Genomic DNA, 19,576 nt, shown 5'->3' on the forward strand with positions numbered 1-19,576 from the left:
CTACAGTTTACCTACACATATCCAGCCTCTACGTATACAGTCGAGAAGCAGCCTGGCCTCGGAAAAAGACACCGGCTTGGGAGGTGGAGGTCCTGGATTCTAATTCCGCTTCTGACACGAGCCTGCTGAGGGGCCTTGGACAAATCACTTACCTTCACTGTGCCCCAGTTTCCTCATCTGTAAAATGGGGATTCGATACCTGTTCTTCCTCCCGATAATGATAGTAATAATGATGGCATTTACTAAGCGCTTGGTATGTGTCAAGCACTGTTCTAAGTCCTGAAGTAGATACAAGCTAATCAGGTTGGACACAGTCCCTATCCCACTTAAGGCTCAGAGTCTCAATCCACATTTTACAGATGAGGTAACTGAGGCACAGAGAAGTTAAGTGACTTGCCCAAGGACACACAGCAAACAAGTGGCGGAGCTGGAATTAGAACTCATCCTTTTGACTCATAGGCCCGGGTTCTATCCACCAGGCCCTGCTGCTTCTCTTAATTAGACTGTGAGCCCCCTGCCCTCCCCATTTATATCAAACAGTGACTCTCCCCACTTCAAAGTCTTATTGAAGGCACATCTCCTCCAAGAGGCCTTCCCTGACTAGGCCCCCCTTTCCTCTTCTCCCACTCCCTTCTGTATCACCTTGACCTGCTCCCTTTTATTAATACCCGCTCCCAGCCCCACAGCACTCACATCCATATCGATAATTTATTTCTTTCTATGAATGTCTGTGCCCGACTTTAGATTATAAACTTGTGTGGGCTGGGAAAGTGTCTGTTGAACTGCACTCTCCCGAGTGCTCTGCACAGAGTAAGTGCTCAACAAATATGATTGACTGAGGGACATGAATACCTTCTATCTACCCCAGCACCTAATACAGTGCTTGGCACACAGTATGCAATCTACAAATACCACTTTATCATCATCGTAGTTATCATTACAGCCTGGGTCATCTCTTCAGATAGAAGTGATTATTTCTGCTGTGAGGTTGTCCTTCCTCATTTTCCTCTCTTCTCTGGTCCTCTCTCTGCCCGCAGCCACCCCCTAAATTGCTTACACCAGGATTCACCTGCCCCTTGCCTTCATCGGAGTTGGGTCCCAGACCAAAAGATTCATAAATTGATCTTTCAAGTCTGTAGAGTTTGCCCTTTGAGCTGAATTGACATTTCCTTTTTCTAGAATGGCTGGGTTCCCCACCCTCTAACTGACAAAGCTATTAGATAAAAGTTTCTGTTTCCCAGAATTTACTCACTTCTATGTGTTCAAGGAAAACTCTAGCAGAATGCCGCGATTAGGAGACTGATTAAACTAGATGAGTTCGAACCCACTTCCACTGCAATAAATGCAATCGGGTGAACCCTAAATCACCCCTCCGATAAGACACATATATCCTAAATCATTTACGACGCCCAAGACTTTTCATAACATGGGAAGTCACCCACTACATTCCGTTCTACTTTCGTTAATGTGTTCATCAAAGCGACTCGGTGACAGTCCGATCTAGTCAAGCTTTAGGGTTCAAAAGAAAATGCTGCAAATTGAAGGACAAGTGAGCATTCTCAACAGACATTCATCCTCTGACAAGTCTTGACCTGTGCTGTTACTGGAAGAGCCACATTCCAGTCTGAGGAGATGCAAGACTCTGACTACGACAAAGGCACAACTGTGTCGTGAAGCCCGAAAAAACAAATTTCTCCTTAAATAAGAGGAGAAATTTTCTGTGGGCTTCTTGCTCTGGCTCAGACCTTTATGTCGGGATAGGCTATAATAATATCTTGTGAACGCCCGTCCTTAATAACAATAATAATGATAATTATGGTATTTGTTAAGCATTTACTATGTGCCAGGCACTGTACTAAGCGCCGAGGCACTGTATTTAACTTGATAGGTGGGTGGCCGGAAGAATCAGTCCCACAGAACTTCAAATACGATGATGATGACGATCTCTCCCAGTATATAACCAAGGATGAGCCTCTAAACTAGTCACGAACATTTGGGGTGCAAAGAAATTGATCGTCATGCCAGTGGGTTGCCCTGTCTCTGCCAGTCATGGTCCTGCAGCGCAGAGTGTACAAGAAGAGAGTACAGGGCAGGGTGTAGCACATTATGAAGTGGATGCAAGAATTTTATGTCAGTCCATCGCATTTAGTGAGGGCTTACTGCGTGCAGAGCACTGGACTAAGCACTGGGGAGAATACCGATACAACACTATAACAGACATGTTCCCTGCCCACAACGAGCTTAGAGTCTAGAATCCTTATGGGGTCAAAGCGACCCTGGCATTGTGACGAAGCCGTGCTCAAGTGCCCCAGACCTGGCCTGCCTCGGTTGCCAGTGTATCTGCCTTGGAGAAGCTGGGCTCATGGTTACCTACCCTACAGTGTTGGTTTTTTTTAGGACCCCCGGTGGGATTGTGAACTGTGAGAGACGTCTCAGGGGTATTCTTTGGCTAGGAACTTTCACACCTAATGGCCCAGCTTAGTACAGTGCTCTGCCACACTGATTGATAGCCCCTCACAAGCATCCACCCTACCACGTTTTTGCCTGTTTTGTTTTGTTGTCTGTCTCCCCCTTTTAGACTGTGAGCCCCTTGTTGGGTAGGGATTGTCTCTGTTGCCGAATTGTACATTCCAAGCGCTTAGTACAGTGCTCTGCACACAGTAAGCGCTCAATGAACGTGATTGAATGAACGAATGAATGTTTTAGGTTATAGAGGCTATAGAGAAGAAAGCTGTGCAAACCCTGGGGGGCGGGGGGCCATGAGAGAAGAATCACCCCAAATTATTTAGCTCGGGGCTGGGGGCCGGGGCGGGCCGGGGAGGCAGTGTGGCCTAATGGGAAAAGCACGGGCTTGGGAGTCAGATGTCGTGGGTTCTAATCCCGGCTCCTCCACTTGTCTGCTCTGTGACCTCGGGCAAGTCATTTCACTTCTCTGGGCCTCAGTTCCCTCATCTGTAAAATGGGGGTGAAGAGTGTGAGCCTCATGTGGGACGGGGACTGTGTTCAACCTGAATACCTTGTATTTAACCCAGCGCTTAGAACAGTGCGTGGCACACAATAAGTGCTTAACAAGCACCGTAATTATTCTTAGTGGAAAGAGCCCGGGCTTGGGAATCAAAGGTTGTGGGTTCTAATTCCAGCTCTGCCACTTGTCAGCTGTGTGACTTTGGGCAAGTCACTTCACTTCTCTGTGCCTCGGTTCCCTCAACTGCAAAATGGGGATGAAGACTGTGAGCCCCATGTGGGACAACATGAGAACCTTGTATCTCCCCCAGCGCTTAGAACAGTGCTTGGCACATAGTAAGTGTTTAACAAATACCATTATTATTATTATTCTATCTCAATTGGCAACTTGGGGCAATGGCTTGAGTCCTCATGTCCATTTTGTTTTGGAGTTGTCCCTCCATGATCCTCTCCTCCTACCCATTCCCCCTCAAACACACGAATCCCCAGCCTCACTCTCTGTCTTCCTTCACGTCCACTAGTACCAAGGGGCCATGGGAAGCTCCCAGACAGGGGCAGAGACCACCGATGTGGCAAGCTATAATCCTCCAGGGAGCTTCAGTGGGGGTCTGGCAGGCAACCTTTCCATTTTTTTCCCCCATGGTATTTGTTAAGGGCTTACCATGTGCCAGGCACTGTACTAAGCGCTGGAGTGGATACAAGCAAATTGGGTTGGCCACAGTCCCTGTCCCTCATAGACCTCACGGTCTTAAGCTTCTCTATTTCACTGGGTTCTCTCGGTCACCACAGCACCCGCCCAGCTAGACCTTTTGCTCACACCCTGAAATGCCGACAATGACTCTCCCCGCTTTCAAAGGCTTTTTGAAAGCCCATCTCCTCCAAGAAGCCTTCCCCAACTAAGCCCTCCTTTCCTCTTCTCCCACTCCCTTCTGTGTCGCCTTGACTTGTTCCCTTTATTCATCCTCTATCCCAGCCCCACAGCACTTATGTCTGTATCTGTAATTTTATTTATATTAATGTCTGCCTCCCCTCTCTAGACTGTTAGCTCATTGTGGGCAGGGAGTGCATATGTTACAGTGTACTTTCCCCAATGCTTACTACAGTGCTGTGCACACAGTAAGCGCTTAATAAATATGATTGACTGACTAGATGATAAAGAAGCCTGTGCCTGCTTTGGAGGCTACTTGTAACCGCCCCTATGTCACCAGTGTTTCAGGCAGATTCAAGGGGATGGCAAGACCCTGAGCCAACGGTTGATGATGAGAAACCATTAAAAAAACAGAACTCCAAATTTTGGTGACGGAGCATAAGACATTAGCTTTTCATGTCATTTACCTCAAATTGGATTTGCTGTTCAATGGACAAAGGAAAAAAAAATCAAGCCCTTTTGATTTCTAAAAGGCCAAACCAATTCCTGAGAAAGGACAACACATTATCGTCCCATTTTATCTTTTCCCCGGGCAGAACACCACTGGTGTAATTAAATTGAACTCCTCATTCATCACTTTAAGCGCTATAGATATGGTTTCCCGATATCCACTTTGAGGCTTGGCTCAATCAACATCAAAGGTTTATTCACTTACAAAATAATTCCCTGTAATCACAGGCCCCGTGATTAAAAATCTACTTCAATTTTGGAAGTGAAAAGGAAAATAATTGCATTTAATTCCATGTGTTCCAGCATAAAGGTTATCTTGACTATCAGCTGTCTCCGAAAATGCATGGTTAAAGCCCATAAGCAGTCTTTGCCTTATCACTCTATTTAGTTGCTCTATTAGCCAAACTGAACACAAGGCGACATAGAATTTCACTCGGTAGAGTTTTCTTTTATCAAGAACTGTATCATATGTGAACTTTTCTCTCTACCTGCTTAACCTTTCAAAACCCACACTGTAAATCTGGCTTTATAATGACCATATAATAGTATCTCCCTTGTCTTTGGCAGTTTCTGAAACTATAATCTTACCATGACCAACCCGAAAACAGATTTAAAACAGTGATCTCTATGTTTTTGCAAACTGTAAATGCATATTTTTATTTGTTCCCCAAGGGCCTACTACAGGATTCTGCATTTCGTAGATGCTGAAGCCGAATCCTTGTGACAAGGATTGTCACACAATCCTGTGTGACCTTGGGGAAGTCACTTAACTTCTCTCTGCCTCAGTTGCCTCATTTGTAATATGGGGATTCGATAACTGTTCTCGCTCTTACTTAGACGGCGAGCCCCATGTAGGGCAGAGACCGTGTCCGACTTGATAACCTTGTATCTGCCCCAACATTCTGTACAATCTTTGGCCCATGACGATGCTTAACAAGTACCATGACTTTGATATTTAGGGATTGTGTATATCAACTCCATTGTACTCTCCCAATCATTTATTACAGCCATCTGGGTCTAAATGAGCACTTTCAAAGTACCACTGATGGATTGATTTGAGAGTAACCTGGGTTTGTCTGTCTATCACACCAAAAAGACAAGGTCAACATCTAAACATCTTTGGAAAAAAAGGTAGCTAGCTTATCCAAATGTCTGCGAGAATCTGAATAACAATATGCATTACTTGTGTGGTGCATCATGAAGTCCTTTAAATTATTTTTTATATGGGTGGTTTTGGAACGAACCACCTCGTTGATATACTTCCCGAGAATCATTTCTGATGGTTTTATTTCAAAGCTTAGAACGTCCTATAAATTGTTTAACCGTCCCATATTTTGAAGGATCTGTTGTTGGGCAGGGATTGTCTCTATTTGTTGCCCAATTGTACATTCCAAGCGCTTAGTACAGTGCTCTGCACATAGTAAGCGCTCAATAAATACGATTGAATGAATGAATTACATCAGGGTCCTGAGCACCCATCTTGACATAAAAAAAAAAGAATTTTCCATCACCAGTGATTCACTTGGCTGGGGAATCTGACTTGCTATGGCATATTTTTGCTGTCCATGTCGAAGCCTAGTCTTCTGAAAGGAAAAAAAAATCCTTGGGCCCTGGTCTCTAAGAAGAGAAAACATTTTTACTGTACTACTGCCAAGAGCAGGTCCACAACTGTATAATTTGTGTAATCCTGTTCCATTTCCTGGCATCTAACACCAAATGTGTTCGATCAAACGAGGATTTAATTAGTTTCATTTGATTTAAAAAAAAAAAAATCAAGGCCAGGTGTTAGCCTTAATATTCATTACTCTCTTTAAGAAAAATAACAACCAGCCAACCTTTCGAGAAGGTGGGTGGCAACAGAGAAACTGCCCAAACCCTGGAGAACTGTTTCTTACAAACCAAATTACATTCATTCAGTAGCATTTATTGAGTGCTTACTATGTGCAGAACACTGTACTAAGCACTTGAAATGTACAATTTGGCAACAGATAGACACAATCCCTGCCCAATGATGGGCTCACAGTCTAATGTCTGGACGCACGGAGCTAATTGGCTAAAGGAAATAACACATCCCCGGGAAGCTGAAATAGAATTAATTTCATTCCATGTCATCTGTAAAAATATACAACCCCCCAACTTCTGTGACTTGTCCCCTCCTCTTGTGGCCTGACAAAGGGCAGTAGGATTTTGGGGGGACAAAGAGGGGCAGGTAGAGCTGTACTGTACTACTAATAATTAATAATAATAATAATGGTATTTTTTAAGCACTATGTACCAGGCACTCCAGCACTTAGAACAGTGCTTGGCACATAGTAAGCGCTTAACTAATACCATCATTATTATTATTCTAAGTGCTAGGGTGAATACTACAGCACGGCCTAGTGGCAAGAACATAGGCTTTGGAATCAGAGGATGTGGGTTCTAATCCCAGCTCCGCCACTTACTCATTTACTCATTCAATAGTATTTATTGAGCACTTACTATGTGCAAAGCACTGTACTAAGCACTTGGAACGTACAATTAGGCAACAGATAGATACAATCCCTGCCCAATGACGGGCTCACAGTCTAAACACTTATCTGCTGTGGGACCTTGGGCTGGTCACTTAACTTTTCTATGAGTCACAGTCCCATATCTGAAAAATAAGGATTAAGACTGTGAACCCCTTGTGGGACTCTAACATCATTGTGGGCAGGGAATGTGTCTGCTTATTCCATTGCACTCTCTTAAGTGCTTAGTACAGTGCTCTGCACACAGTAAGCGCTCAATAAATATCATCAACTGACTGACACGGACTGTGACTCTGATTTTCTTGTTTCTATCCAGTGCTTAGAACAGTGACTGGCACACAATAAGCCCTTAACTAATACTTGTTTTGTTGTCTGTCTCCCCCTTTTAGACTGTGAGCCTGTTGTTGGGTAGGAATTGTCTCTATCTGTTGCCGAGCTGTACTTTCCAAGCGCTTAGGACAGTGCTCTGCACACAGTAAGTGCTCAATGAATACGACTGAATGAATGCATAACACCAAAAAAGATAAATAAATTTTAAAAAAAGACCAGGCTACAACTGACTGGATTGTGCTACTGCTATGTGGGAGATGCTTCCTTCCCCAGCGCTATCGGGTCAGCGACTGGCTTGGCTCTGTCTTAGACGCAGCGACGTGCACAAACACCATGAAGCATTACCCAAGGCCTCCATCTTTGCACAAGAGCAGAAACCACCAGATCCTCTTTCCGTAAAGTGTGTCTCACTGCTATGTCGACGGTACGTCAACGGAGAGGCACCGTGGCATAGTGGACAGAGCCCAGGCCTGGGAGTCAGGGGGTCACGGGTTCTATTCCCGATTCCGCCGTTTGTCCGCTGTGAGACCCTGGGCAAGTCACCTCACTTCTCCGGGCCTCATCTGGAAAATGGGGATGGAGACTGTGAGCCCCACGTGGGACAGGGAATGCATCCAACCCGATTTGCTTGTATCCCCTCCCCTGTGCTTAGTGCAGCGCGTGGCACACAGTAAGCGCTGCACAAATACCACAATTATTACCAGTCACATCCGAGGGTTTTGGAGATTAAAAAGTGCTCCGCACAGATTAAGTGCTCAATAAATACCATGGATTGATTCAACCAGGGGTGACGAAACTGCTCTGGCGAACCAACGTGGCCCCTTCACCTGCTGGGAAAAATCTGGGGGACGTAAGGTTCGCGCCTGGTTTTTTTCACGGAGGTGGCTGCCGTTTGCAGTTACCTAAGGTCTGCCGGTGGCAGAGGCCCGGCCGAAGGCTGAGGAAGGGAGAGCTGTGGTACCTGCTCCGGCTCCCTCTCATTCTTTGCTGCCACTCTAAATCACTCCCCGACTCCCAGGTACCTGCTTGCTGTTCTCGTTAAAAAGGAATTTCAACCAGAATATAGACGGCACCACCATCCCTCCTGTCTCACAAGCCCTAACCTTAGCTCAATCCTTGACTCAGCTCTCTGCCACCATATTCAATCTGACACTAAATCCTGTCTATTCAACCTTCACAATCTTGCTAGGATCTGCCTTTTCCTCTCCATCCAGACTGTTACCACGTTCATCCAAGCACTTATCCTGCCTTGATTATTGTATCATCCTCCTTGCTGACACTGCTGACCTTGTCTCTCCCCACTCCTGTCCGCACTTCACTCTGCTGCATGGATCGTTTTTCTACAACAACGTTCAGCCCAAGTTTCCCCACTCCTCGAGAACCGCCAGTGGTTGTCCATCCACCTCCGTATCAAACAGAAACTTCTCACCATTGGCTTTAAAGCAGTCAATCACCATGGCCCCTCCTATCTCACCTCGCTACTCTCCTACTACAACCCAGCCCGCACACTTCACTCCTCTAATGCCAACCTACTCACTGTACCTCCATCTCGCCTTTCTCGCTGCCAATCTCTCGCCCACGTCCTGCCACTGGCCTGAAACACCCTCCCCCTTCATATCCGACAGATTATTTCTCTCCCCACCTTCAAAGCCTATTGAAGGCACATCTTCTCCAAGAGGCCTTCCCTGACTAAGCTCCCATTTTCCTCTTCAACTCCTTTCTGCGTTGCCCTTGAACTTGGATTTTCCTCCCTTTTCTCACCCCTCCCTCAGCCCCACAGCACTTATGTACATATCCCTTCCTCCCCTCCCTTCCTCCTCTCTCGCCCCGCTCCGGTCTATTCTTCACTCCGCTGCCCGGCTCATCTTCCCGCAGAAACGATCTGGGCATGTCACTCCCCTTCTTAAACAACTCCAGTGGTTGCCTATCGACCTCCGCTCCAAACAAAAACTCCTCACTCTAGGCTTCAAGGCTCTCCATCACCTTGCCCCTTCCTACCTCTCCTCCCTTCTCTCTTTCTACCGCCCACCCCGCACCCTCCGCTCCTCCGCTGCCCACCTCCTCACCATCCCTTGGTCTCACCTATCCCGCCGTCGACCCCCGGGTCACGTCCTCCCGCGGTCCTGGAACGCCCTCCCTCCTCACCTCCGCCAAACTGATTCTCTTTCCCTCTTCAAAACCCTACTTAAAAATCACCTCCTCCAAAAGGCGTTCCCAGACTGAGCTCCTCTTCCCCCTCTACTCCCTCTGCCATCCCCCCTTTACCTCTCCGCAGCTAAAGCCTCATTTTCCCCTTTTCCCTCTGCTCCTCCACCTCTCCCTTCCCATCCCCACAGCACTGTACTCGTCCGCTCAACTGTATATATTTTCGTTACCCTATTTATTTTGTTAATGAATTGTACAGCGCCTTGATTCTATTTAGTTGCCATCGGTTTTTACGAGATGTTCTTCCCCTTGACGCTGTTTATTGCCATTGTTCTCGTCTGTCCGTCTCCCCCGATTAGACTGTAAGCCCGTCAAACGGCAGGGACTGTCTCTATCTGTTGCCGACTTGTTCATCCCAAACGCTTAGTACAGTGCTCTGCACATAGTAAGCGCTCAATAAATACTATTGAATGAATGAATGAATATCCGTAATTTATGTCTCTAGACTGTAAACTCATTGTAGGCAGGGAACGTGCCTACCAACACTGTTATATTGTCCTCTCCCAAGCGCTATTTTAGTACAGTGCTCTGCACATGAGCTCTCAATAAATAAGATTGATTGATGATCATATTTTGCTTCAGCTGCAGCTCTTGGCCATATTTTGTCGGTTTGCAGCTCTTTGGTTCTGGTGGCTCGGCCACCTCTACAGTCAATCGTATTTATTGAGCGCTTACTGTGTGCAAAGCACTGTATTAAGTGCTTGGAAGAGTACAATTTAACAATAAACAGACATATTCCCTGCCCACAATGAGCTCACTGTCTAGAGGGGGAGACACCATTAATATGCATAAATACATAAATAAATTACAGATTATATATAAGTGCCACAGGGCTGGGAGAGGGGAATGAAGGAAGGGAGCAAATCAGGGAGACACAGAAGAGTTAGGGCAACGAGGCTAGATTATACCAATGCCGCGACGATCCTGTGAAATAGGAAATGTCACCCCTTTACCAACTGGGAAAACCAAGCTCAGACAATTGGCTCAAGGTCCCACAAAGTCGGTGCCAAAGTCAATGAGAGATTCTGGGAGTCCAGACTGAATCCTGGGCTTAATCACGAAGCCACAATCCTTTGAACTCTCTTCCAAACAAGTAAAAACGGGGGGGGGGGCTTAAGTAGAGCCAAACACCCACCGTGAATCCTCCTAGCTTTGATATCTGCTTTAGGGGCTGCAACCTTTTCAATTACAAAACAGCCCGGGAGGAGGAGGAGGAAAAGAGACTGATTAACTTCAATTAAACATGGAACCTGTTTGTTTCAATAAATGGAGCCTTTGGAGTCAGGGGAGAAATTCCTTCCGACTGAAAAAAATGATGATCCATATGGCCACAAAGGGAAACGTCGCCAAGGACACAAATTTTCTTAATGGCGCTCAGTTCTTCACGGATGTGCTGGTGACAAACACATGATTCAGGGGTGCTCAAACGATTCCTTCCTGTCGGAGACGCGACCCTGGGGACACTGTGAGGAAGGGCCAAAATCAGCCCCGACATCTGGTCCACAGCATGGTGTGGTGGACAGAGCAAGGGCTTGGAGTCAGAAGGTCATGGGTTCTAATCCCAGCTCTGCCATTTGTCTGCTGTGTGACCCGGAGCCAGTCACTTCACTTCTCTGGGCCTCAGTTACCTCATCTGTAAAATGGGGAGTGAAACTTTGAGCCCCATGTGGGACAGCAGCTGTTGTCCAACTGATTTACTGGATTCTACCTTGGCGATTAGTACAGTGCCTGGCACATAGTAAGCGTTTAATATCACAGTTATTATTATTAAGCGGAGAGAAAAGGCCGGCTGGAATAGTCAGGCACCCAGGTGTCAGCTCGTCATAAGATCAATTGAGTTCATTTGCTCTCTAATAATAATAATAACAATAATAATGGTGGCATTTGTTAAGTGCTTACTATGTGCCAGGCACTGTACTAAGCACTGGGGTAGATACAAGCTAACTACACAGGGCTCACAGTCTTAATCCCCATTTTCCAGATGGAGGAACTGAGGTCCAGAGAAGTGAAGTGACCTGCTCAAGGTCACACGGCAGTCATGTGGTGGAGCTGGGATTAGAACCCAGGTCCTTCTGACTGCCAGGCCTGTGCTCCATCTGCTAAACCACACTGCTTCTCTAATCCCCAAGCTGATCCCAAACCAGGACGTCTGAAGGAAAACAAAAGCCCTGCTGCTCCCGGGCCCGACCGCTCGGAGCAGTGTGGCTCAGTGGAAAGAGCATGGGCTGGGGAGTCAGAGATCATGGGTTCAAATCCAGGCTCCGCCGCTCGTCAGCTCTGTGACTTTGGGCAAGTCACTTAACTTCTCCGTGCCTCAGTTTCCTCATCTGCAAAAATGGGGATTAAGACTGTGAACCCCACGTGGGACAACCTGAGACCCTGTATCTCCCCCCAGCGCTTAGAACAGTGCTTGGCACACAGTAAGCGCTTAACAAATGCCATCATTATTATTTAGAGAACTTGGCTCTGTGAAGACGACTCGTGAGGGGGTACCACGCCCGGGGAGGGCCCCTCGGCACAATAAGGAAGGGCGTCTGCTTCCATCTTTATGGGCTACTTGGTGTTGTGCTTTGAAATTACAGACGTCATTAGCAGCGCCGCCCGCCACCTCGCTGAAGGAAGACGGAACGAAGCACCTGCTTTATGGCCAAGGAAGTCACGCCGCTGAGGATGAGGGCACGGGCCTGGGAGTCAGAAGGACCTGGGTTCTAATCCCCGCTCTGCCACTTATTTGCTGTGACTTCGGGCAAGTCACTTCACTTCTCTGTGCCTCCATTCCCTCATCTGTAAAATGGGAATTAAAATGGGAATTAATGCGGGACAAGGACTGTGTCCAACCTGATTAGCTTGTATCTACCCCAGCGTTTTCTAAAGTGTCTGCACATAGTAAGCATTAAATAGCATAGGAAAAGGAGACCTCAGATGCCGTGACAAGTCGGCAAACGCCTTAGGATTCGATTCCAGAGTCTATAGTGATAATAATTGTATTTGTTGAGTGCTTACTATGTACCAGGCACTACACACTATGCACTGGGGTGGATATAAGCAAATCTGCCCCTGTCCCACATGGAGCTCGCAGGCTCAATCCCCATTTTCCAGCTAAGGTAACTAGAGTGAAATGACTTGCCCAAAGGCACTCAGTGGGAGAGAGGTGGAGCCGGGATTAGAACCTACGACCTTCTGACCCAGGCCCGCGCTCTATCCACTACGCCATGCTGCTTTTCTAGTTTGTGACTTCCCGCCCTCGTCATTAGGCCTACAGAGGGATGCCCTCCCCTCCGATATTATCTCATCAGCCCCCGTCACCTGTCTCCTGGGGACCCTGTGCTCACTGTTGACCTGCCTGTACAAAAAGGAAAAAAAAAGAAGCTCGGTGGACAAAAGGATCCAGTTTGGAGAGACATCTCCACCTGCGAGCTTAGAGAGAAGGGACCTGAGGTGCTCTCAAGAAGCCTCCCTGGCTGGCACATGCCTGCAACTGATTTCTTCCCTGGTCCCACTCCACCCGCTACTTGGGGAAAAACCGGCTCCTCACTTGTGTCCAGTGTCCATTCAACCAGTTCCTACCTCTCATTTTTTCCTAGGCACACACCTGCTGTTCAATTCAGCAACCTGGGAGAAAAGCAGCCCTCTGCAGAGAGAACTAACCCTCACATGTCTTGGCTGGGTGACGGAGTATTCCCCTGGAGGAAGGAGGAGGTGTGGGAAATTAGGGCCCTCTGGGAAATTTCAAGTCAATCTCAGGGATTTCTGCTGGAAGAGATGATTCTTGAGCAGGAAACGACCCCAAGGAGACAATTTCTAGAACTGACTTTGAATTTAGGAAGTTTGAAAAAAAATAAAATAGAAAAGCAACAGCACGGCCTAATGGAAAGAGCCCCGGTCTGGGAGTCGGAAGGACACGGGTTCTAATCCCGTCTGCGATGTGACCTTGGGCAAGTCACTTCACTTGGCCTCAGTTAACTCATCTGTAAAATGGAGATTGAGACTGTTTGGGACAGGAACTGTATCCAACCCGATTTGTTGGTATCCACCTCAGTGCCTAGAACAGTGCCTGGCACATGGTAAGCGCTTAACAAATACCATTATCTAATTTATTTTCTATTCCCAGCTCTGCCACTTGTCTGCTACGTGATCTTGGGTAAGTCACTTCACTTCCCTGGGCCTTAGTTACCTCATCTGTTAAATGGAGACTGAGACTGTGAACCCCCTGTGGGACAGGGATCGTGTCCAACCTGATTCATTATATCCACCTAGCGCTTAGAACAGTGCTTGACAAATAGTAAGCACTTAACAAATACCATTATTATTATTATTATTATTATTATTATTACAGGGCAACACAGATCCCCTTCAGCTTAGCTCACCTCTGCCTGAGAGCAACCAAATGCAGCCTCTGAATCAGCCCCACTTCTGATCTCTTGGAGAGAAACCGCCACCCTTCCCGATGCTCTCCTGAAAGTTTAACCTTCCAGCAGCACTTCCTTCCCTCTTATGGGTGCGCTACTATCTAAGAAAGACAAGTTCCCCTCTCTGTTCATTACTGTTTCGTTGGCCACTGGTCTTATTCTGGGACAACAAACGGTCTGAGGAGCAGGTGCAGTTCTGGTCGACTGCCCCAGCAAGGGAAGGCTGTAAAATGGAAGGTTCAACTGAGGGGGGAAGAAATCCGCCCCCATTAACACCTGAGCTCTTCTTTTACAAGAGGACACCCTAATAAATAATAATAACGGCATTTACACTTTTGCAGGGTGGCCTAATGGAAAGAGCAAAGGCCTGGGAATCAGAGGACCTGGATTCTCATCTGCCACTTGCCTGCCGCCTGGCACCGGGCAAGTCACTTCACTTTTGTGCCTCATCTGTAAAATGGGGAGTAAATCCTCCTCCCTCAGTTTAGACTGGGAGCCTCATTTGGGACAGGGACTGGTCCAATTTGATATCTTACTGCCTTCTACCTTCACTGTGAGTTCACTGTAGAAGGCACCGCCCTCTTTCTTGTCTCACAAGCCCGTAACCTTAAATCCTCTCCCTCATTCAACCCACATATTCAATCCTAAATCCTGGTGGTCCCACTTTCACAACATCGCTAGAATCTGCCTTTTCCTCTCCAACCAAACTGCTGCCTCGTCAGTACAATCACTCCTCCTATCTCTCCTGGATCATTGCACCAGCCTCCTTGTTGACCTCCCAGCCTCTTGTTTCTCCCCATTCCAGTTCATATTTACTCTGCTGCCCGGATCATTTTTCTACAGAAAATGTCCAAGACAAGTCACCCCGCTCCTCAAAAAACTCCAGTGGTTGCCCATCCACCTCTGTATCCAACAAAAGCTCCGCACCACTGTCTTTAAGACACTCTATCGCCTTGCTCCCTCCTACCTCACCTTGCTACTCTCTTTCTACAACCCAGCCCACACACTTTGCTCCTTCAGTGCCAAACTTCTTCACTTGCCTTGATCTTGCCTATTTCGCCACCGACCTCTAGCCCACATCCTGCCTCTGGCCTGGAACACCCTCCCTCTTCAAATCCAATAGACAATAACTCTCCCCACCTTCAAAGCCTTAATGAAGGGCCATCTCCTCCAAGAAGCCCTCCCAGATTAAGCCCCCCCTTTCCTCTTCTCCCACTCCCTTCTGCGTCACCCTGACTTGCTTCCCTTATTCTTCCCCCATCCCAGCCCCACAGCACTTATGTACATATCTGTCATTTCTTTATTCGTATTGTTGCCTGTCTCTCCCTTTCTAGACTGTAAGCTTCTTGTGGGCAGGGAATGTGTCTGTTTATTGTCGCATTGTACTTTCCCAAGTGTTTAGTACAGTGGTCGACACAGGGTAAGCCCTCAATAAATACAACTGAATTAACGAGTGAATGACAGGGACGGCGTCCACCCTGATAATCCCAGTGTTTGGCCCATAGTAAGTACTGTAAACTCCCTCTGGACTGTAAGGTCATTTTGGGCAGAAACTTGTCTAATAATTCTGTTGTATTGTACTCTCCCACGAGCTTCGTACAGTATTCTGCGTCTAGTCGGCGCTCAATAGATACCATTACTATTATATAACCCAGAGCTTAGTATAGAGTCAGTCAAACGTATTTATGCAGAACACTGTACTAAGCTCTTGGGACACTACGACGTAACAACACAACAGTACACAGAGCCTGGCACACGGTGAGATCTTCAAATGAAAAGAAAAACAATAACAGCTACAACAACAATTTAAAAAAAAAACCCACTTCCACTCCAAATGCTGTAAAACCAAAGGTCCTCCTTCCCCAGTCACCAAGCAAGGTTCGCATGCGACAGTTTCTAATAATGATAATAACTGTGAAATTTGTTAAGCGCTTACTGTTTGCCAGGCACTGTGGATACGAGCAAATCAGGTTGGGCACAGTCCCCCATCTGAAAGGGGCTCACAGTCTCAATCCCCATTTTCCAGATGAGGTAACTGAGGCCCAGAGAAATGACTTGCCCAAGGTAGCCCAGCAGACAGGTGGTGGAGCCGGGATTAGAACCCACCACCTTCTGACTCCCAGGCCCGTGCTCTACCCAGTACACCACTCTGCTTCTCGGGTCCCCCTGGGTCCTCGGTCACCTGAATCGGGGCTCTCCGGCATCGGAGGCGGCTACTTACTTGGATGCAGTGCACCCCGTTGGCTTGGCCGACCCGCTGCTCGATGGCTTGAACGCAGGAACCGCAGGTCATCCCCTGCACGGCCACGGTGATCTTCCTCACGTCCATCCCTGTGCTCGTTCCGCTCCCGTCTTCAGGTTCCTGCGAGGATGCCATAAGAGAAGTTAAATCAGTGTCGTAAACACGAACAGAGCCGGTTCCCGGACGGCCCGAAAACGTCCGATCTTTCCTCAGGATGACCGCTCGACCGTAAGCTCGCGGTGGGCGGGGAATGCGTCTGTTCATTGTTCTACTGTACTCTCCCGAGCGCTTGATACAGCGCCCCGCACACAGTAAGTGCTCAGTAAATACGACTGACTGATCGCCCAGGAAAGCCATGAGGATTCTTTCTTAGTTCCCCCACCGTGAATCACTACTCCCTCCTGGTGAGTCGGCAAATGACTGTGCCCAAATAGCAGGGGTAGCAAGTAATAATAGCATTTATTTAGTGCTTACTGTATGCAGAGCCCTGCACTGAGCACTGTAGAGAAGCAGCGTGGCTTAGTGGCTAGCGCATGGGCTTGGGACTCAGAGGTCATGGGTTCTAATCCCGGCTCTGCCACTTGTCAGCTCTGTGACTCTGGGCAAGTCACTTCACTTCTTGTGCCTCAGAGACCTCATTTGTAAAATGGGGATTAAGATTGTGAGCCCCATCTGGGACAAGCTGATAACCTTGTATCTCCCCCAGCGCTTAGAACAGTGTTTGGCACATAGTTAGTGCTTTAAAAATACCATCATCATTATTATTATTATATTGCAGAGCGATGGGAAAGAGTACACAGGCGGGAATGAGATGCGGACCCTGTCTCTCGAAGGACTCGAAGTCTGCACTAAAGACGAGCTCACGAACAAGTCCCGACAATGTCAGAATGAATTCATTCAATAGTATTTATTGAGCGCTTACTATGTGCAGAGCACTGTATTAAGCGCTTGGAATGTACAATTCGGCAACAGATAGTGACAATCCCTGCCCAATAACGGACTCACAGTCTAATGAATACAGCAAGAAATAAAAATCACCAAAAGTTATCTCCTCGGTTTGCTTAGTCTCGAAAAATTTTCAATCCTCAGTGGGGAAAAAATTGTTTGTGTGCCCACCTCGTCACCCGCCCTTCACACGGTTATTCTAAGGAGTCAAACTGTCCCTCTTGGAATCTCTTCCATCCAACCACCCGATCGCTAAAATCACCCAGTAAAATGAGCCGGGATACAGACCTGGGTATATCTATCGTAGTGGAAGGAAAAGAAACCTCAAATTGACCAAGGAAGAAGCAGGTTCCTACAGATCCCTTGTTTACAAACCATTGTGCAACCACCAAGGCCCATTGGAATCGGGCCTGAGAAATGATTCAGGAAAAATAATAGGCTTCTCTTTTTTTTCCCCCTGCTATGTTTGGAGGCAACTCTTAGAGGGACCCTACCTTACTCATGCTGGCATCTCTTTTTTTTTATTATGTGATTCTTAACCTGGAGGGTACTAATTAAAGCAGATTTTTCACACTTATAAGAGAAATTACGTTGGGAGGAAAGGGTTAGCTGGATGCAAAATTATGCAAGTTCTTGGCAAAGAGTTCAGTAATGAGCTTGAAATAAAGGATGAGGCGAATTTAGAAGCTAAACAAAGAAGGTCAAACAGTAACTTGGGAAAAATTCTCTTATATGTTATTTTCTAAGACAACATCCATGTGGTATATATACACACAATGTCAAGGCAAGGAGCATGCTCGAGTCCAGTAGCTCAAGAATATCGTTGTAGAACTAGGAATAGAAGTGGCGTTCTTTATTCAGCTAGGTGCTCGGAAAAGTACAAAAGATGCACAAAAACCGCCAACCCCTCACCTACGTGATGCCTCTGACCTGGAACACCCTCCCTCCTCAAATCCGCCAGACAATTACTCTCCTTCCCCGCAGAGCCTTATTGAAGGCACATCTCCTCCAGGAGGCCTTCCCCGACTAAGCCCCTCCGTTCCTCTTCTCCCACTCCCTTCTGCGTCACCCCGCCGTGCTCCCTTTATTCAGTCCTCCCGCCCCCAGCCCCACACCACTTTAATCCATATCTGTAATTCTTCATTTATTTATATTAACGCCTGTCTCCCCCTCTGACTATAAGCTCGTTGTGGGCAAGGAATGTGTCTGCTTGTTGCATAGTACTCTCCCAAGTGCTTAGTGCAGTGGTCTGCGCACAGTAAGCGCCCAAGAAATACAACTGAATGAATGAAAATGCGATCCTGCCCACGAGGAGCTCCCGCTCTAATGCAGGAGACACGGCCGAAAATATTTGAAAACAAATACAAACAAAACAAACAAACAGGCAAGTGGCAGGCCAATCTATGGGTTACTCGATTAGGGGTGGTGGAATTTAAGAGGGGAATTTCAGTTCAGCTTTGAACTTGGGGAGAACTGTGGCTGAACTTTCGGGTTTGAGGGAGAGGAAGTTTCAGGCCCAGGTAGTGCCTGGTATTTATTGCAGGGCACTGTACTAAAAACACTTGGGAGAGTACAACAGCGAACAAGCACATTTCCTGCCTACATCGAGCACAGCATGAGGGAAGGGGCGGAGGGAGGCGAGTCGGGAAACAGGTGATCTCGGGAGGAATGAAGAGATTGATTCGGTGAGTCGGGGGTGGAGGGAGTGGAGATGCTAGATGGGAAGAAGTGGTGGAGTGCCTTAAAGCTAATTATATGGAGTTGGTTTGATAAAGAGGGAAATGGAAAGTTACTGGAGGTTTCTAAGGAGGGATGGCGTGCTCAGTGATGCTTCAAGATGATCCCCGTTCTACCACTTGTCTGCTGTGTGTCCTTGGGCAAGGCACTTCTCTGTTCCTCAGTTACCTCATCTGCAAAATGGGGATTAAGACTGTGCATCCCCTGCAGGACAGGGACTGTGTCCAACCCCAATTGCTGGTACCCACCCCAGCCCTTAGCATTATCATCATTATGGTATCTGTTTAAGGGCTTATTATGTGCCGGGCACTGTTTGTTCTAAGCACTGAGATAGATACAAATTAATCAGGTTGGACATAGTCCTACTCCCACGTGGGGCTCACAGTCTTAATTTCTCTTTTACAGATGAGGTCACTGAGGTACAGGGGAGTGAAGTGACTTGTCCAAGGTCACCAAGCAGACTAGTGGTAGAGATGGAATTAGAACCCATGACCTGCCGACTCCAGGCTTCTGCTCTACCCACTATGCTATGCTGCATCATATCAAAGTGAGTATCAAAGTGCTGAAGGGGTACAGAGCCAAGTGCATAGGAAAGACAGAGGGGAGGGAGGGCAGTACTCTCCCAAGCACTTAGTACAGTGCTCTGCACATGGTAAGTGCTCAATAAATACAGCTGAAAGAATGAAGAGGAAATGAGAGCTTAATCTGGGATGCTTCTCTTGGAGGATGTGATTTCAGGATGGTTTTGAAGTTGGGGAGAGCGGTGGATTGATAGATGTGAAAGGGGAGGAAATTAGAGCCGAGAGAGGATGTGGGTAAAAAGTCGGTGGTGAGATAGACTAGATCGAGGAATGAA

The 19,576-nt window shown here is 47.2% G+C and overlaps 1 protein-coding gene across 3 annotated transcripts in view; it reads right to left on the reverse strand.

The window, feature by feature from the left end:
* Positions 1–19,576, reverse strand: part of ATP7A (ATPase copper transporting alpha) — a 93,048-nt gene that overhangs the window by 45,048 nt on the left and 28,424 nt on the right. For 2 of the 3 annotated variants that reach the window (XM_029067342.2, XM_029067343.2), the window contains exon 2: positions 16,018–16,158. In XM_029067342.2, coding sequence (XP_028923175.1) covers positions 16,018–16,125 — 108 coding nt within the window. In that variant the 5' untranslated portion in view covers positions 16,126–16,158. Of the gene's footprint in view, positions 1–16,017; positions 16,159–19,576 lie in introns of those variants that run through there. The other variant, XM_029067341.2, reaches the window with a different exon arrangement.

Source organism: Ornithorhynchus anatinus, chromosome 6 (assembly GCF_004115215.2).
Source record: "Ornithorhynchus anatinus isolate Pmale09 chromosome 6, mOrnAna1.pri.v4, whole genome shotgun sequence".
In the NCBI taxonomy this organism is placed as follows: domain Eukaryota; kingdom Metazoa; phylum Chordata; class Mammalia; order Monotremata; family Ornithorhynchidae; genus Ornithorhynchus; species Ornithorhynchus anatinus.